The 20032-nt window shown below is 45.6% G+C and overlaps 1 protein-coding gene across 1 annotated transcript in view; it reads right to left on the minus strand.

Moving 5' to 3' along the window:
* Positions 1–261: 261 nt before the first annotated feature.
* The window catches only part of LOC119188157 (angiopoietin-4), a 44019-nt gene continuing 24248 nt past the window's right edge, over positions 262–20032 (minus strand). Inside the window, exons 7-11 of the mRNA XM_075888053.1 lie at positions 16577–16748; positions 15110–15252; positions 13792–13897; positions 1965–2132; positions 262–601 (exon numbers count right to left, since the gene is read on the minus strand). Coding sequence (XP_075744168.1) covers positions 300–601; positions 1965–2132; positions 13792–13897; positions 15110–15252; positions 16577–16748 — 891 coding nt within the window. The 3' untranslated portion in view covers positions 262–299. The remainder of the gene's footprint in view (positions 602–1964; positions 2133–13791; positions 13898–15109; positions 15253–16576; positions 16749–20032) is intronic.

Below are 20032 nucleotides of genomic sequence, written 5' to 3' on the forward strand. Positions count from 1 at the left end.
GATGACATTGGTACCTCGTTTAGTGAGTTATTCATATTTTGTTTCCTCACCTAAAGTTAGGTAGCTTACGCTATGAAATAATGAACTGCTAGGATACCTTCAGATTCACTTAGAGTGCACATTTCCGCGGCCAGTGAATGAGTAGTAAAAAGTGTCAGTAGTTCAAGCAGCTTATAACCTGTTTGGAGTAGTCCTATAGTGTCTAGTTTGTGTTCATGTCAAGCTAGATTATACCATTACCCTATATGTCCAGATCTTAAATTGGTAGGCAAACGATTGTTATCTTGTACACAGTAAAATTAAGACAAAGGTGGGAGGCTTCTTCGGTCAAGTGTGGACCCGGCTGGCCTGATCATCATATCAACAACTGGGTAAGAATAGTGGTACAGGCGAGCTGGGCCGTCCCGCACACTCCATTCAATTCCGTCTGCGTAGCTGTCGTGTGGTCCGTTGAGGTTCAGACCATTTAGGTTCGCTGCATGACACTGGCTGTACCACCAACCACCCCGATACAAGACCGCGCAGTTTGCAGCTCCGGAATCATTGTCACGGTCATACGTGGAGAAGCTTTGGCCATTGGCATGAACCATTGCATCCCAACCTGTGATAAAAGGCAAGAATCGGCTGGTGTAGTAAATTACTGTAATTACTTACTATATATATCTATGTTATATTAGGCAATAGGTTCAACCACACTCTTTGGCATTCATATCAACTCAACGGTATTTTAAAACGCAGTTCATGAACCAATATTGTACAAAAGTATTTGCGTAACCATGCTAAATTGTTTGACGTTGAAAACTTTCCAGCACAATGAGAGGAAAATGTTACCGGAGCATTGAAGAACTAATTTTAAGTAAAAAGTCTTTCCAAATCGCATTAGCGAGCCATGCATGGGCTTCCTCTTGGTTTTTATCTAAATGACAAAAATTAGAATGTAACTTCGTCACTAGCTTTCTTTTAAAAGTATTATCTTCAAACTACTCAGGCTTTAATACTGTACAGAGCATATATTATCATGTTTCAGAATAGGCTAGAAGTGTGCGGAATACTCTGTTAATTAGTAGGTGTTCAGTGAATGAGAGATGGTGGCAATGTGAATTACGGACAAAACTTGTAGGTATCATTCTAACGCCGATGGCGAAATAAAGAAAGTTGCCCTGATAATCTAAAACTCAACTCCTTCCTGTTACATGTTTCATAGTGTCGTGGTATTCTGCAACGTTTAGACTACACAACAAAATATTTAACACTTTGATACTTGTTTCAACTGACGTAACTTCATTTTTGTAACCAAGCAGGAATGAGGTGAAGATGGTATGTAGTTTTTTTTACTCACACTGATTATGGTAGGTAGCATTGTATATTGAGGATATAGTGAGGTTTTTAAATATACACTGGTGCAGCAAGCAAAAAGAAATAATATGGCGTAAGAGCACATATTTCAGGACCTTGTTATTTTTATCACACAGACAAGGGGTTACGTAAAGATGGGATAGAAATCAACTTCCTAGGTAGAACACGCAATTCTAAAGAAGTATGCTGCTGCGTGGAACCAAAAAATCAGTACTAATGTTGCCATGAGATGCAGTTTTATTAACAATACGTCCCTTCTACACTACAGTCTTCTTATAGAGCAGCAGAAATGCTTTTAAGTTGGAAACTACAGTGTTACTCTTATTCAAAAGGAAAGAGTTTATTTCAGTTTTGGTTCTATGAAAGCAGTGCTGAAGATAATGTATATTGTCAGGTTTCCATTTCGGTAACAGAATGCCAAAAACCAAGCTTGATGCAAGCCGTAAATGCGAATGAGGCCTCCTCGGTGGAACTTTGTTGATATCAAGAGCTGGATGCTGTTGCGGGTGATATGACTAAAAACAATAGAAATGTTCTTCTATCGCTACACGCTAAGATTATCGTGGTTGAACGAGTACTCCAGGGGAACATGAAAGAAACTATCTTACCTTCAGGACCAAGGAACTTTCCTACTTGCAGCTTGTAAAGATTGTCTTCGTTCGCAACACTTACACTCTCGTATTCTACGGAAGCACTGTCTGCGGTGTTATTCTTCAGCAGTATTCGAAGAGACATCTCAGCATCATCTGACGTGAGTGCATGTAGAGCCTTGTTTCCTGCGAAAAAATCACTGCCATATTATTTGAGTGCCCTAACACGTCTTCCACAAATTCCAATCATTGGCACCTGAAGTATAATAGCGTCACGCGCCAGTGCACATGGTTACAAACGAAGACAACACTATATGTCCTTCTGAGTTTTTGCGTGAATGCGTGTTGTGCTGAGAGTTTGCATTCGTGTGCGGATATGCATGCATTATGTGCATTCGTATCTGAAGTATGGTACTTATTGAAATAATCAAGAGAAACCAACAAGCAAGATTATCCCATGCAAGCACATTCAAATGGCATTCACTACAAGAGGCCTATAAAGAAGTGGTCCACAGAGATTTATTTTGTGACCCGGCCATCGGATGGCTGTCTTCGTCCCATATTCAAAAGAAAGATGATTAAGTAACTTTAGCAGATCCGCAGATGTGACTGATATTTTGTGAAATACCACATGAGTCTATATGTTTTGAAACGTATGTCCTAGAAATGAAAAAATTCATCGATGATTACGATACTGCCCAATGCGAAATAAGAGCGCAGATACGTGTTGACGCAAGGTCAATAGTGCTTTGTACCTTGGCTTTCCGCAAGGTAACGACTATTACTTAAATCGTAATTTTGTGAAGTTGGACAGCACTTACTACTCATTTATTCGGCTTTCTGTGGATAAGCGACGTTCCGCTACTCGTCTAGATGTAAGATATGTGCGCTTTGTTGATGGCACGAAGAGCTAATAACGATGTGGAATTATGGATGAGCGCTTTTCACTGCGTAGCAACAATTTAACTACGCAATTGTGGTTTCATTCGCCTTGCTTGGTCACTGGTTGGTTACTCTTCTGCCACGCTACGTCACATGGGTTCCTATGATTCCATGCCTGACATATCACCTTCATAGGATCCTTCTGTAAATGATTTTCAAGAACCAGCTTGCCTTCTGGTGGAATAATCGTCTTTCACGCCAAGATTCTGTGTTGAAATCAATTTTGGGCATTTCATTCCCAATATACTTGCTGTTTTCGCAAAATTTCGCAAATTTGTTTTCGCAAGTTGTTTTCGTAAAAGTTTAGGCATTGGCGTAGAAATATCACGCAACTACTGACATCAAAAAAATCACTCAACATCGCGTAACATCTTGTGACGTGACTAACGGTAATATGATGGGACACCTTATGACTGGAAATCTTCCAGTGGTGCAGCACGTAAGAACTACCCGGGTGTAAGGTCGCGCCCAGCGTGACATCCCCCGCCCCCTTCCTTCTTAGTAACACGCCTTCCCAAGAAACGGGGCCGGCTCAGCGTGAAACCCCTTTCCACGCTTGCCTGACGCATTTCTGTGAAATGGTCCCTCAGCTTCCTCTGCCTCCCGTACTCTTTCCAGGAAACTGCCTGTCTGGTGTCGACGGGGACCACGGAGAACAACGACGGGGGGTTAAAGGGAGCGCTCGGGAAAAAGCGAGAATCTTTAGCTAAGTAGATAGTTTGCCGACTGGACACAAGCGCGACGCTTTAGGTCCCACTGCGGGTCATATTTTTGCAGCCTTTTGAATTGTAGTCAGTTCTGTTCATAAAGTTGTGTTAGTGAAACGTCCAGATATAAAAGCACCTTTCTCTGGGGAAAAGTCAGAAATACGGCGGCGATCATCCTCGCGAAGCAACGAACCCGGCTTTGCTTCCCCAAGAACCTGGTCCGAACCATATACCGAGTTCGGACAAAAATTTACTCGGGCTTTCTAAAATCATGTAAAAACTGGCCGCGTGCCATGCTTTCACCGAACCCCACCACAGCTCACCACATGGCTAACTGGCATCACTGATTAGTCATGACAAGGCAAGAACTAGAGATGCAACTAATATCTCGTAAATTAGTAAGAGTAGTGATATCCCATCACAGCTAGTCACGTCACATAACTCCTGATAATCAACGTAGAAAAATTCACATGACAATAAGTCATGTGTCCCTTCGCAGCTTGATTGATTGATTGATATGTAGGGTTTAACTTCCCAAAACCACCATGTGATTATGCGAAACGGAATAGTGGAGGGCTCCGGAAATTTCAACCACTTGGGGTTCTTTAACGTGCACCCAACTCTGACCACACGGGACTTTTCCGCCTCCATCGGAAATGCAGCCACCGCAGCCGAGATTCGATCCCGCGACCTGCGGGTCAGCAGCCGAGTACCTTAGTCCCTTTGCAGCTGGTGACATGCCTTATTTCCGCAAACATTTGCCCCTAGGTGTTACCGCCCTTCCAGCTAAACACGACGGGCCAATGAAACTGTACAAAGTCCCGGGTAACCTAAGGAACTAACGTCATAGGATGATGTCGCCATGCACTGTTATCACGGCGTTATGCTGTGAGGTTATTCTCTGACGTTATTAAAACGTCATTACAAGACGCGACTCATGAAATCATCAGTTAGCGTTGTTACTTCAAGTTCAAGGTAATATTATGGAGAGAAAGTGCAAAAGTAAGCTCTGTGCAGCAAATTTCATTCGGGAGTACAATGCAGTGAGCTAAACAGTAGGACAAGATAATGGCCTCGTTGGCATTCGTTGGTTGTAAAAGAGCTGAAAATCGTAAGATTGAAAAGATTGTTGACAATTGTCGCATCATTGTAACACGTGTAACTGCAATGCCATATTGATTGGTGCTTCTAATTTATCAAAACACTCAGATAAACCACCAGAGAACTGATAAAGGCCTTTTATAATAGGAAATGTGAGGGAAAATGCGTGAGTGCCCCCTTCATGACGTTACCAGAAGCAGCATTATTTTGATCCCATCAGCACTCTTAAGGTGTGACTCAAGCCCCTTGTTTACCTTCAGAAATTTTCTGTTTTCATTTTCCGCCCTTGCGAGAGTCACCAGATCGTGTGACAGGTTTTATATATATTGTGAAGAAGAAGATGTGCCTGCAGCGAGCAGCATCGCCAACGCCCGGCTCTCTCGGCTCGTGCTTCGGTCCGTTGCTGTGCCGATCGCTGGACGCTTCTTCACGCTGTCTCGTCGCTGTCTTTAACGGCTAATAAACCTCCTCACATTTGGTGGAAGGTGCTGTTAATCCCCGTTGCTACACCCTGGAGCTGCGAAGCCGCACGCTACCACCTGTCATGACTGCCAACGCCACTACATCGACGCCTTCGCTCCAGTTCAACTGCCCTGGCCATCCTACGCTACGGGAGCCGAAGGTCTTCAGCGGTGCGGATGGGACCGACGTCGATGACTGGCTTGAGCACTACGAACTGGTGAGCGCCAACAATAAGTGGGATGAAGCCGACAAGCTGGGCCACGTGATATTTTATCTCACTGGCGTCGCAGAATTGTGGTTTAATAACCACAAACACAACATCCCCACATGGAGCGTCTTCAAGACGTCGTGTGCTGAAGTGTTCGGTCGGCCGGCTGTCCGCAAGCAGAGGGCAGAACAGCGCTTGCACGTCCGCTCTCAGCAGACTGGCGAGACCTTTACCAGCTATATTGAGGACGTCGTCGACCTTTGTCGACGTGTGAATGACTGACACCATGCCCGAATCTGACAAGGTCAAAAACATCCTGAAGGGCATCGACGACGGCGCATTTCAAATGCTCTTGGCAAGGAATCCAAGCACAGTTTCTGAAGTCGTCAGCTTGTGTCAGAGCTACGACGAGCTGAAAAAGCAACGCACTCTGACCAGGCAGCCTCAGCCTGGTGTTGAGTCGCTGTCCAGTTTCGACTCCATGCCCGACAATTCACCATTGCTTCAGCAAGTCCGAGCATTCGTCCGTGAGGAAGTCGCCCGCCAACTTTCCCTAGTGCCCTTTACTCACGAGACCACCACCCGTCTACCTGCCCCGCTTCGCACTGCTATATCAGAAGAGGTTGCACAAGCTGTTCCTCTTGCGCACTACGAGCCACCTCTATCTAGCCATGGTCACTGCCCGGTTGTCGCACAGCCGGTACGCGCTCCTGTCACCTATCCGCCAGCTGTTCAGCCTGTGGCCACGCCCCTAACCTATGCAACGCAGCCTGTGGCTCCTCCTGTCGCCTTTTCGCAAGAGATGCAGCCCGTAGCCGCACCGCTCACATATGCAGACGCTGTACGTAAACTCCCGCAAGCACCCTACACCACGCGCTCACAGCCCGCACACCCGGCTGCTTATACTGCCCCTTGGGCGGCAGCACCAGTAGCCAATCCCTGGAGGACGCCCGATAACCGACCGATTTGCTACGCTTGCTTCACTCCCGGACACGTTGCTCGCTACTGCCGCCGTCGACCTCAGACGTTCGGCAACTATGCCCGGTCGTCGCATCCCGGCAGCCAACCCTTCGTCCAATACGGGCCGGTCTCGCCACCTCGCTATGCGCCTACTGACCACCTTGACTTCCAGCCGCAACGCGCACCCTCTCCTCGTCGGCGATCACCCTCCCCCATGCTTCGCCGGCCCGGACCCTCCGACCAGGAAACCTAAGCAACGCAGTTCAAGAGGCAAGAACGGCGCCGTTTTCGAACTGTCTAAGCCCTCGCTCCTCTCCTGCTAACGTGGTCGCAGTAACTGTTGAAGGTTATTGTACTTTCGCCCTTGTGGACACTGGCGCCGCTGTTTCTGTTATTGCCGCTAATCTCTGCCGTTTATTACGTAAAGTAACGACGCCGCTTTCGGGACTGTCGCTTCACGCTGCAAGCGCACAGCAGGTAACGCCTCTCGCAGCCTGCACTGCACGAGTCTCCATCGAAGGCATTCTCTACATCGTGGAGTTTATTGTTCTTCCTGTCTGTTCGCATGACGTCATCCTCGGGTGGGACTTCCTATCCCGCCATAATGCCGTCATAGACTGCGCACGCGCCGAAGTTGAGTTTTCACCCTTGTGTGATGTCCCATTACTGGACGTTCCTCATCAGCCGCCGAAGTTGCTCGTTCATGAAGATACCGATATTCCGCCTGGAAATTGCGCCCTTGTTCCCGTTTCATGCAACGCCTACACTGACGCTACAGTTCTTTTTATGCCTTCCAATATCTTCAAATGTCGTCGAGCTTTGCCGCTGCTTTTCGCAACAATTGACCTTGCCGCTGGAAGAAGCAACATGTTCGTAAGCAATCCGCTTTCCACACCTGTCACATTGCTTGCGGGGGAATGTCTCGGCCGCGTGCAGGATCTCGACCCTTCGTTTTTGTTTGATGTTCTGGACGACTACTGCGACCACCCAAAAGCACTGTCGGCACTCGGGGAGTCGTCCAATGATACGTTTTCCAGCGCCATCGCCGACACTCTCACTCCCACCGAACATGCCGACCTGCTGGATCTTCTGCATGAGTTCAGGAGTTCGTTCGATGTGTCGCAACCTCAACTGGGCCGCACATCACAAGTCAAACATCATGTTGACACCGGACTACACCAGCCACTGCGTCAAAGACCATACTGTGTCTCCGCTGAAGAGCACCGCGTCATCAATGATCAAGTTGAAGATATGCTTCGTAGAGACGTCATTCGACCATCTCACAGTCCCTGGGTGTCTCCCGTCGTCCTGGTGCGTAAGAAAAACGGATCTATTCGATTTTGCGTGGACTATCGTCGTTTGAATAAGATAACCCGCAAGGACATCTATCCTTTGCCGCGCATTGATGACGCCATTGACACCCTTCACGGAGCGGAATTTTTCTCGTCGCTAGATTTGCGGTCTGGCTACTGGCAGGTCCCAATGGCAGAAGCCGATCGCCAAAAAACGGCATTTATTACACCAGACGGACTATATGAATTTAACGTCATGCCCTTTGGGCTTTGTAACGCGCCTGCCACGTTTGAACGTCTTATGAATAATACGCTACGTGGCCTCAAATGGAATATGTGCCTCTGTTACCTCGACGATGTCGTGGTTTTCTCCCATGACTTTCCCACGCACCTCCTTCGCCTCAAGCACGTTTTGAGTTGTCTGACCAACGCTGGTCTGCAGCTTAACCTGAAAAAATGCCGGTTCGCTGCACGCGAGCTCGTCATTTTAGGCCACATCGTGTCCAAGCACGGCGTATTACCAGACCCAGCAAAACTTCGAGCAGTCGCGGAATTTCCCAAGCCGACGACCATGAAAGAACTTCGCAGTTTTGTAGGCCTATGCTCCTATTTCCGGCGCTTTGTTCGCAATTTTGCATCTATCATGTCACCGTTAACCCAGCTTCTTCGCGGTGACGTGAACCTCACCTCCTGGTTCCCTGCGTGTGACGTTGCCTTCACTACTCTGCGCCGTCTGCTCACTTCCCCACCTATTCTTCGCCACTTCGACTCGACGACTCCTACCGAAGTGCACACCGACGCCAGCGGCGTCGAGCTAGGCGCGGTCCCCGCTCAACGAAAGCCCGGCTATTCAGAATACGTTGTAGCCTACGCTAGCCGCACTCTGACGAAAGCCGAAACTAATTACAGCGTGACAGAAAAAGAGTGTTTGGCTCTGGTGTGGGCGCTTGGAAAGTTCCGGCCGTACTTATACGGCCGCCCGTTCGATCTAGTAACTGATCACCACGCGCTTTGCTGGCTCTCCACGTTGAAAGATCCTTCTGGCCGCCTCGCGCGATGGGCACTTCGCATCCAGAAGTACGACATTCGCGTCGTATACCGCTGCGGACGCAAGCATTCTGACGCTGATGCCCTGTCCCGCTCACCTTTACCACCAGATCAGACGTGCGGAAACACTTGCCTCCAGACCTTGTCATCGCTAAATCTCGACTCGATCGCCACCGAACAACGTCGTGACCCGTGGATCGCCTCTCTTATCGAATATTAATCTGGCATGCCCCACCTTCCAGTATCTCGATCCCTCCGACGTCAAGCTTTCCATTTCGCCATCCGCGATCAACTTCTTTATCGACACAACTACGCTCCCGATGGCCGCCGGTGGTTGCTGGTCATTCCACGCACTTTACGATCTCAAGTATGTGCCTCCCTTCACGACGATTCGCAATGTGGCCACGCCGGAGTGTTCAAAACATATGAACGCCTTCGCCATCGCTATTACTGGCGCGGCATGTACAATTTTGTACGTAAATTCGTGCAGTGCTGTCCTGACTGCCAGCGACGTAAATCAACACTGCCACGTGCGACTGGCGCATTGCAGCCACTTTCATGCCCTGCCAAGCCATTTGATCGCGTCGGCGTTGACCTCTACGGTCCCCTTCTATTGACACCAGATGGTAATCGGTGGATTATAGTGGCGGTTGACCACCTGACACGCTACGCCGAAACAGCCGCTTTGCCGAGCGCTACAGCTCAGGATGTCGCCTCTTTCATTTTGCAACGCTTTATCCTTCGACATGGTGCACCTCGAGAGCTCCTTAGTGACAGGGGCCGCGCTTTCCTTTCCGAGGTCGTCGAAACTCTGCTTTCGGAATGCCACGTCATTCATCGGAAAACGACAGCATACCACCCGCAGACTAACGGACTAACGGAACGGTTCAACCGCACGCTAGGTGATATGCTCTCAATGTACGTGGCATCTGATCATAGCAACTGGGACCGTGTTCTCCCATATGTCACGTTCGCATATAACACCGCAATACAAACCACCACGGGATTCTCACCTTTTTTCCTTCTGTATGGACGTGAGCCTTCCCATACAATTGATACCCTACTTCCTTACCGTCCTGATGCTTCCGATTGTCCACCTATCTCCGATGCTGCTAGACAAGCCGAAGAGTGCCACCAGCTCACCCGTGCGTTCACCTCGAACAGCAACGCCAGAAAGAACACCGTAGCACCACCCTTTCAGATCACAGATATGCCCCAGGGTCTCTTGTGTGGCTCACCATTCCACACCGAACACCGGGACTCTCCTCGAAACTTGTCCCCCGGTACGAGGGGCCTTACACCGTTTTGGAAAAAACCTCTCCGGTTAATTTCCCCATTGAACCAGTTTCGCGATCGGACGACATGCGCCGGCGTGCACATGACATCGTCCATGTTTCCCGACTGAAACCGTACCATGAGCCTTTGCCTGAAACTTCTTAAGTCGCCAGGATGGCTCCTTTTTCAGCGGGGGCGATTGTGAAGAAGAAGATGTGCCTGCAGCGAGCAGCATCGCCAACGCCCGGCTCTCTCGGCTCATGCTTCGGTCCGTTGCTGTGCCGATCGCTGGACGCTTCTTCACGCTGTCTCGTCGCTGTCTTTAACGGCTAATTAACCTCCTCACAATATATATATATATATATATATATATATATATATATATATATATATATATATATATGTGTGTGTGTGTGTGTGTGTGTGTGTGTGTGTAAGCTTTTCTTTCTTATTAAGCCTAGTTGTAACACTTGTGTTGGTCCTACATGTCTTTCTTGAAGCATCTGTGCACGTGGCTCATTCTGTCATGAAAAAAGAAATTGACTAGGAAAGTCAAGGCCATTTATTTTGTGCCTGATAGAGCGCGTAATTATGCCTAGCAATACGTCTCATCCCAAATTAAATGACGTAGTTCTTAGTATTGTTTGAAGCGGGCTTTCACCTTGAAGTGTCCCAGAGATTTTAGTGTTCCTGCTGCAGCACCTTGCGTTACATTGCCGCAATGACGCACATATGACAAAAAACGATATGCTCAATAGTCCTTCCCTCATCATACGCCGGTATATAAACAATATGTCTGCCAGAAAGCAACCTTCGGCTCTTGTACATTGCGATAACAGCGAACGGTACAGAACCCCAAGTGGTCGAAATTTCAACAGCCCTTTACTACGGCGTCTATTAGTGCCTAAGTCACTTCGCAATGTTCAACCACATAAACCGACCAACCTACTCACCCCTTGGGGCCCTTATCGGATATATTGTGCAAAGCAAGAATATTTACTCGAGAGAAAACGAAGTGGATAGATAGGAACTATCAAGCACATGATGTCTTACGCACTTGCTTAAGCGAAATCTGTCCAGATGTTTATTGAGCTTGAAAAAAATATATATCGTATCCTCCCAATGTCACTCACCAGGTACATTGTCAGGATTATATAACATCTGAGAATGAATTGGAAGCATGAAACTCAAATTCTCAAGTCGTGTTAGTCAACCTTACCACTCGATGTTCACAGCGACGAGCTCTAGTTCACCACCAGTGTCACGGGGTTACAGGTTGACGTCTAGGATATTGTCTGCACTTGCCATGTAAATGGGCATACGTTCTCATTGTTGTGGGAGGCGTACCTAGAAACATGAGTGACAGTGCCTGTGTATCCGTTCGTAAGTCAAAGACACTTTGTAGTTGACTTCGTTTCAGGGACGGAGATTGTTATTTGTAGGCGCACAAGCGGGTAACCAACGCGCGTAAAACCCTGTAGCGCAAATGTAGTAGTGGGAACCCTATAAAATTCATTTTTTTGTTTTTTCAAATTGTAGATTCGTGTACATACTATGACAGACTAGAGGTCGTAGCACGTTAACATTGGAGGCGACATCCTTCAGGCTTTTGTACATTGGAGTCTCGTCGACGCACTCTGCAAAATACCTTTTTCCGCTCGACACCTACTTGATCTTATTTCCGGTGAATGTCCTCTAAAAATTGTTGCATTTTCTTGACTGATGGTAGTACCTACGCATGCATTCAGCATTCGAGGACTCGATTCAAGTCTTCTAGGTGGCTGAAAGGCAGGCTGAATGCGCTGTTGCTAAGACAGCACACAGCCTCCTACTGCACGAAAGTGCTATTCACGGTTTCAGTGGAAACAATATCTTGCTCAGAACTCCTTAGGCGCCATAGCTGCTGAAGAGTGCAAGTTTTTTCATTTATTATCCGACCACAGTGAGTTCATCTACCACCTATTCCTTGATCAACCTTGACAGTAGCCCTACATGTGGATTATCGGACAGTGCCACGCAGCTTCGACTTAACATCACGTGACTACATGTTACGGTAAACGCCTTGACAGCGTCGAGCTACGTACTGTTTCTTGTGATCGCGCCGGAATTGTGAATAATCGGTGCCATGTTAGATGCAGCCCCCTCACATGACCTTTAGGCAAGCTCAGATGAGCAACATAGTGTTCTGTAATAACCTCATGCAGCTGTCACACCAGCTGGGTTGCTTGACGTCCACCCACTCTGAATATTCACCTTCCATTTCACCATCGCCAACCACCTGTGAAGTACCAAAGCTCCGTGGCTTTCGTCACGACGCCAAACAGCGTGCGGTGGTCATCAGCGCTGCCGGCGCTCACGAACTGCAGACGGAACTGCCGAAATCGGTGATGGCCGTGGCGCGACTTCGGGACGGTGCTGCGGCTTCGTACAGATACGAAGGCGTGAGGCAGCAGTCCCGGTCTGAATGTAGTGCACTCGTGATCGTCGATTTTCACCGGATCGTCTTATCCTTCCGGCAAGTTAAACTCTTCCTCCTGTGAGTACGGAGCTCAGGAGGAGCATGACCTTGATGAAGCAACTGGGGCCCCTACCATCGTGCACACCCTCGGTGAATGATATCAAAGGCACCGTCACGCACCAACTTTTTTACTCTCGTGTTTCGAGCACCTAATAAGCACTGGCCATATGGTACAGCTTTGTGCTGTGGCTACCTTACGGCAACGCCTCAAGACAGGCCGCAAAAAGGACTTTGTGGTCCACCCAACTTACCACTTTTTTTCCTCGTTACCGCGACTGCCTCCAAGCCACAGAAGTCGACGACGCGGGTTACAAGCTTAGTTTACCTTTGCGCTTGAAGGCGGTGGGTTAAACAATACGGGAGATTACACCATCTAATGACGAATGTCTGTCCACGAGGTCTATCAACATCATCTTTCTCCAGGCTGAAGTGGATATGCGTGTGACGCATGTACTGGCAGAACTTGAAAGCCTTAATTATTCACTGCGACTATTTTTTAGTAGACTCCAAGGTCTGACGAAAACGCGTGGCTGTGGCGCGTCATTATTCACATTTTTTCACTCGCATGTGATTGATTGATATCTTGGGTTTAACGTCTCAAAACCACCATATGATTATGAGAGACGCTGTAGTGGAGGGCTCCGGAAATTTCGGCGACCTTGGGTTCTTTAACGTGCACCCAAATCTGAACACGTGGGCCTACAACATTTCCGCTTCCATCGGAAATGCCGCCGCCGCAGTCGGGATTCGATCCCGCGACCTGCGGGTCAGCAGCCGAGTACCTTAGCCACTAGACCACCGCGGCGGGGCGACACTCGCATGTGGCTTGTACTTTTAGTGTGATAGCGCGCCTTGTGCGATCTGCTTCAATTTCGCCCATAAATTGCGATGATGATTACCTCAAACTGTATGCTACATTTGTGATTCTTGAAACATAGGTATGCTTCACATTGTTACGCACTACTATAATGTATTAAAACACTTGCCCGCAAGTGAATATTTAAAAAAGTTATGTCACAATTAATGTTTGATTATTCACAAAAGCGTCAGGTGAACTGCACCAAAGTATCTCTTCCTCGACGGAGTGTTTGTGTGGCAAAAAGGGTGGGAGCCTTACTGTGGTAGGATTAGATATTTTTTAAATCTGTATTGTTACAAAAAAAACGTCCTCAGTATACATGAAGTGGCGGTGAGCAAGCGCGAAAAGCACGGCAAAAGCACTCTATGTCTGCAGAACAAATGTAGAGCTATGCCAACAGGGCCTTCACCCTTACTAATGTAGGTATAGGCTGAACAACTAATTTCCGAAGAGGATGTAGGAAGGGGTCCTCACCTATCCAGTGCTCTTCACTAGGATCCCCAAAGCCATTGGCGTATTCCGTCCAGTTTCTGTAGAAGTGGTACACGCTGTTGCCAAACTGACCCCTTCTCTGGATTATCTGGGGAAAGAGATTGCAGCAATAGGCTAGCCCTATTAAAATGGGGATGGCGTTAAATAGTGTATGGGTCAACTAAAGAAAGTAAGAAATCTGCGCAGTGACTGACGTTAAGTCTAAGCACTAGCATTACAATAACGTGATTCAGTCACACTGATGAGTATGGCATCGCAAACAACTGACACATGAACACAGCTATCTTTTGGTTTACGTGATTTTATAACTCTATCGCGCACATTTACTGCAAACACGATTATGGTAATATGTGTTGCATTATATTCTTGTATGCATAAATAATGATTATATCTGTTTCACATTTGATTGCAGCGATATGATCACTTAGGCGTTTCGTGACCTGCTATGCTTTCAATTAAGTGAGCGCGTCACACCCGACTCTATCATACTGCAGTGATTTGTATGAGAAGCCTACATAAAGTAAATCTCAAATAATGACAGGGAATTGCACATGGCCACGGTGTAATAAAATTTGCCTCACAACTAAGCTAAACCAACAGTTGGGTTCTTTGTAGGCAAGGCCCGTTTACATTTATTTCATTGCGTTTTCATGTAAAGCGCACTTTCTGGTGCACTCGAATAATGAACATCCCACTAATATATTTCCAAGTTCTCTTAGTAGTGGAATAAAAATACTTATTTGGATCAGAGCTTAAGCTGTTAAAGGAGCAAACGTGATTCTTGTCTCAAAAAAGTGAAGCGGAATGCGCTGTGCCTAATGGCTCTATGCTTACACATAATTATCTTGCCCAAGAAAGCTATATTTACGTTTTATTATGCGATACTCTGCAGTTCTCCCCCGCTATAGTCACTGATGAGCCATTTGTTCAGTTTCACAAGGTGGAGGTGAGTTGTGAGTTAAATATAAAAACGTATTTAGGCAGGATACCGTTTGATTAGATGGCTATCTACGAACACAAAAAAATGGGCGCTAAAGTTTTCCGAGCATTCTTTTTTTTTATATGCCGTTCTGTTTTGAATGTGACGTTATGAATGCACAATGCAAATGAATGCACGTAATAAAGCTCTGGGTGTGACCAAAATAAAAAAAAAACGTTAGTAGCGTCTGCCTGGTTCCTGGTCTTATTTTTGTAGTCTTCATTATTTAGCTCTTATTTTTTAATGTTACAATTTAAAAATGACATGAACAAGCACCTAGTAGCTATATGCAAATAAAATGTGTAAATGGGCTTTCCTTACCGTCCAACCTCCCCCGTCTGTTGTCATGTCGCAGTAGACCCTCTGCCCTAAAGAACCTGCCGACTTAAGGAATATTGTGTACACGCCACTTGTTGTCTGACCAGCATTCAAAAGATCACTGCAATGCCTAGGCTGTATAGTATCTGCATAAAACAAGCACAGTTTGAGAAATTATTCATCTATAAATGTTCACACGAAGATATAATCTCTGAATATGATCTGAGAAGCAGTTCGTATAAATGCGGGTAAAATGACTTTCAACTAAACTTATGGCACCTAAATATGCCGCATGGTAGCTCAATTATGCATGCTAAAGGAAGTAAAACTTCACTTCAAATGAATCGCACAACAACGCTGAAACGGCTCGTTTGTACTTACGAAAGTTTTACGAGAGTAAAAACTAGACTCTGGTGAACAAAAATAATAGAGAAAGGACAGTGTGCAGTATGAGAAAATCACCTAATTTTCACAAAATCTTTTCGTACGAGTATTAGATAAGAAATATTGTTTTAAGTTAACACAAGCTTGCCCAGAACGTTATTAAGACGCATTCTCCAGCAAACGTGCTTGTCATATGGTGAAAGTCAGACGGTTTAGACGTTTGTTTTATTTCTATGGCTCCACGTGCAAGCGAACCGACTTGGTAATCTGAACAGCACAAGAACTTGGGCACACTAAAAAAGCATGTCTTGTGTTTTGAGAAATATGTATGCGTTGAAAGTGACGTAAAGGGGGAGCACTAAGGATAGCAAATGTTAGCAGAATCCCGCAAAACATTCTTAGTGGGCTCGGACAGCGGCGAATGGTAAAACGAATAAACCCTATTTTAGCATATAATGGCGCCACACTGCTCCTTGTCTGATTATTTTGGAGGGGGGGGGGGCTCAAAAAAATAAGTATAAGGCCTAACAACATAAAATGAAGAGAAGAAGTAGACTGCACGAGCGCGTAAAACGCAACATCTCCTCTTTATAGCACTGTAAATAGTGAAAGCACAAAATCGGGACATTTGCAAAGTAGAAATTCAATTACAAATTTACTGAAAGTTCCAATATATTCAGTTACTTAAAAAAGGGGGGGCTTTTCATAGCTGGAACATAAGCACACTGAAGGTCATAGTATACTCGAAAGCTGTTATAGTAGTAATTTATATCACGTGTAGATCCTCCTTACAATAATGATATCTGTAGTTTTGAATCAGAAAACGACTATAGGAATATGAAAAATGCCATAGTGGAGGTCTTGGCAAATTTTGACAATCTGGTGTTCTCTCTAACGTTCACTGGTATCACACAGTACACGCAGCATTTCGACGCCATAAAAATGTCCCTGTTGGAATCAGACCCAAGACATTGTCAGCAGCCGAGGATCATGACTAATGCTTCTACACCACGTGCTGCAGATCCCTCTGATTGTAATTCAGATGTTGAATACTGAGTACCCGAGGAAAAATGAATGTATACTTACTTTTAATGTTGTCCAAGAGATGACTGAGTTCTCGTACGTGTTCCGCTGCCTGCTTGATGGATGGACTGATAACAGCTGCTGAATGAACGGTGATCGCTGAAGTGGTGACTAGGGCATAGAAAAACAAAACTTGTCCCGCCATCTGGCCAATGCACGAGAAACTTTGATGCCACTAAAAATATCAAAAAAAGAAGTGAGAATAAGTATTGTATACTACTCTCAAGCAGGTAATCATGTGGTGACTATGATATTGTACACCAACGTTATCTACACGACTAACTCATCACGTATACGTCCCCTTAAACTTCTTATCCTGTTGCTTTTTCCTTCGCCAATTGTACTCCTCGACGCCATTCGATACCACAGGCTGCCACGTTTTTTAAAGAAACTCACACCCACTAAGCACTCGTGTCGTATGCTAGCCGCGGCCAATAAGTAAACCAATTTTATTTGCCTATATACAACAGCGCCACGCACCTTTATGGGCAAAATAAGTTAAGTGTAATACCACAGTATGGAAATTCTTAATCAGGTATATACACTGCAGTTTCACTGACCCATAATGCAGCGCAAGTTTGTTAATGAGAAAACCGTTGCATATTTCTTTCTCTAGTCTCTTACGATCCCTTCATTTTATTATGTTAGAGGGCATGTTGACATGACATGACTGTACTGTTGGCTCTTTACGCATGCGTGGTGGAGTTCTAAGGTATGCCGTGTTTTAATAAACCTGAGTTATATATCTAGGCTCGTCCTGTGCGGTACTTTTTCTCATTCTGCGCTCGAATTTCGAAACTTCCTGGAATGCTTTTCCCTACGTACCAACTAGCCCAGGAAAACACACACACACACACACACACACACACACACACACGCACACACACACACACACACACACACACACACACACACACACACACACACACACACACACACACACACACACACACACACACACACATGCTGCCAAACTGCAACGCTATATTTACGGTGCCAGATGATCCTAAAGTAATATATTCAATTTATTACAATTTTGTGAGGTAGCATCTCAAATCTATTAGCGGGAAGTCTGATTTAATTAAAAGAGGGAGACAGGTTATTTTACCTGGTCCACGCCTAAACATTACCTGAGTGGTCTCTGCCTAAACAGCGGCCAGTAAGCTTTCGTTCATTCTGAATCCTTGCTTAGGTAATAAAAAGAAGGGCGCGAGCATCATTTCGTATCAAACCTTAAAAGCATCGCATGCGCTCTACTACTACAGATTAATTAAATAATTATGCTTTTATAACAAAGCGCGTCTGGATGCCTTGAAGAAGAAGATTCATGGGCGTCGCACTCTTTTTGTTTTCTTCTGATTCGTCTTCCATGAATGTAAAATGCTATTTTTATTATTCTATAATACAGCCAGCTAGTGTCAAATGCATAACAGCGATCCGCATTAGTATAAAATCTACTATTTACTTCCTTGTTTTGTCTTCACAAAGCAAGTTAACAATGTGTCGCGTCGCTCATAATTTGCTGCAAGAGCACAATAAAGTCACACTTTCAATGTATACATGTGCCTGATTTGCCAATGTGCGCTTTTGTTATCGTATCTTTGTATTGATCATTTCGAATATAGATATGCATCAATTACGCCGTGAATATTATCCTGTCAAACCTTGCGTTACCGTTAAAAAGAAACACCGTTAAAACTTACCGTTAAAAAGAAACAAAACTATTTTTTTACCGCCAGAGACGAAGCCTAGTCCTGTGCACTTACCGACTCTCCTCTAGGTGTATTACAATCCAAGTACAGTGGCTCGCAGTAGTCCGGGTAGCAACACACACTTTAGCACCGAATGAGGAGGTTCGGCTGGATTTATGTCATTCCGCACGTGGACGCCGAGGACACGGGTGCGTCTGTCAACTTGCCAACGTCTCACGACGTAGCGGAAAACACGCCAGTGTTATCGTGCGCTTACAAAAAAACGTCAGCAACCTCAGGCGTGTTTTCCCACTGGCGAAGAGAAACAGGAGCCGGCATTGCAAGCCCATGCCAACCGAAGGTGAAAGAGCAGGTTATACACCGGCGCCGAAGGATTACGTTTCACGCTATGTAATGCCGTGTAAGAGGATAAGCGACGACTGTAGGGCAATTGCAAAGGGCCATCTTTGAGGTACGTCTGCTTATTTTTCTGTTTCGATATATTACTACGTCTGTTAGTGTTATTTTTTCAGAGACTGCATAAATGAAAATTCGCAGACGAGCACCACCACACTATTTCACAATGTAAAAGTAATGTGAACTATAGATATCTCCCCAAGTTGGTGCAATTTTATATTGTAAAAAAACTAGTTTGCGTGCAATGTGGTTCGTCCATCTAATGGCGAGTAATCACTTCTGCAAACAGCAGGATCGGGCGCACCTTTTTGGGCTATAACACGGGAATTGTAGCCACAGCTCTCGCGATATCAACAAGTGTTCTATACCAGCCTCATCATGTATAAACAGAACTTCTTCTCTCCTTGAAGCACGAAACGTGCCACCATTTGATTGGCAAACGTGCAGTGCAGGGAAGCATACTTGTTGACATAGGAAAAGGTTCTAGTAGACCAGGGTTTTTCTACCACAGCTATCTTAAGTTATTAGTTAAGGCTCTCTGAATCGGCAGGCCACCTCTTGCCTGTTTATGCATTCTTGAAATGACGAATGCTTACTTATGTTCCTGTCTAATATCATTTACGCACGCATGAAGAATTGAGACGAGAAGGCATGCTCACTCGGTGCCCTACTTGAAAGCTGTGGAGCAAATTTATTTATTTTTATTTATTTATTCATACTGCAATCCCTAATACAGAGATTTTAGCAGGGTGGTTACAGATATAATTTTCACAATGTTGGCACTGAAGAATGCATAAACCAAACAAACAAACAAAAAACTGAACGGCATGATGTGAACAATCAGGTCAAATTTGCTGCAAACAACTTCAAGGACGGCTCCATCACTTGGTTATTAGTTAGTCCATTCCACTGAGTTACTGTATGAGGGAAAAAGGAATATTTGAAGCAGTTATTTCGGGACCGGAAAGGGGTTATTGTAAGTTGATGCCTTTGGCGGGTGGCGTACCCAGAAGAAAAGGAAATTATATTGGAAACATCAAGCTTATAATGCCCTTTAATCATTTGGTAAAGAAATTGTAGTCGTATTAAACGATTTCTTTCGGTAACTGAAGGCTCATTGGCACGATGTAGAAGTTCAGTTATAGAGGTGCGTCCAAAGCTATTAAAGATAAAGCGGACTGCCTTCTTCTGCACGTTTTCCAATTTAGTTATGTTAGCTTTAGTGAAGGGGTCCCAAACAAGCACTCCATATTCTAACACTGGGCGAATGATAGTCTTGTACGCTAGAGTACGCACCGTGGAATTAGAATGTTTTAGAGCTCTTCGAAGGAAGAATAGTTTTCGGTTAGCG

The sequence above is a fragment of the Rhipicephalus microplus genome, chromosome 3, assembly GCF_043290135.1.
Source record: "Rhipicephalus microplus isolate Deutch F79 chromosome 3, USDA_Rmic, whole genome shotgun sequence".
In the NCBI taxonomy this organism is placed as follows: Eukaryota; Metazoa; Arthropoda; class Arachnida; order Ixodida; family Ixodidae; genus Rhipicephalus; species Rhipicephalus microplus.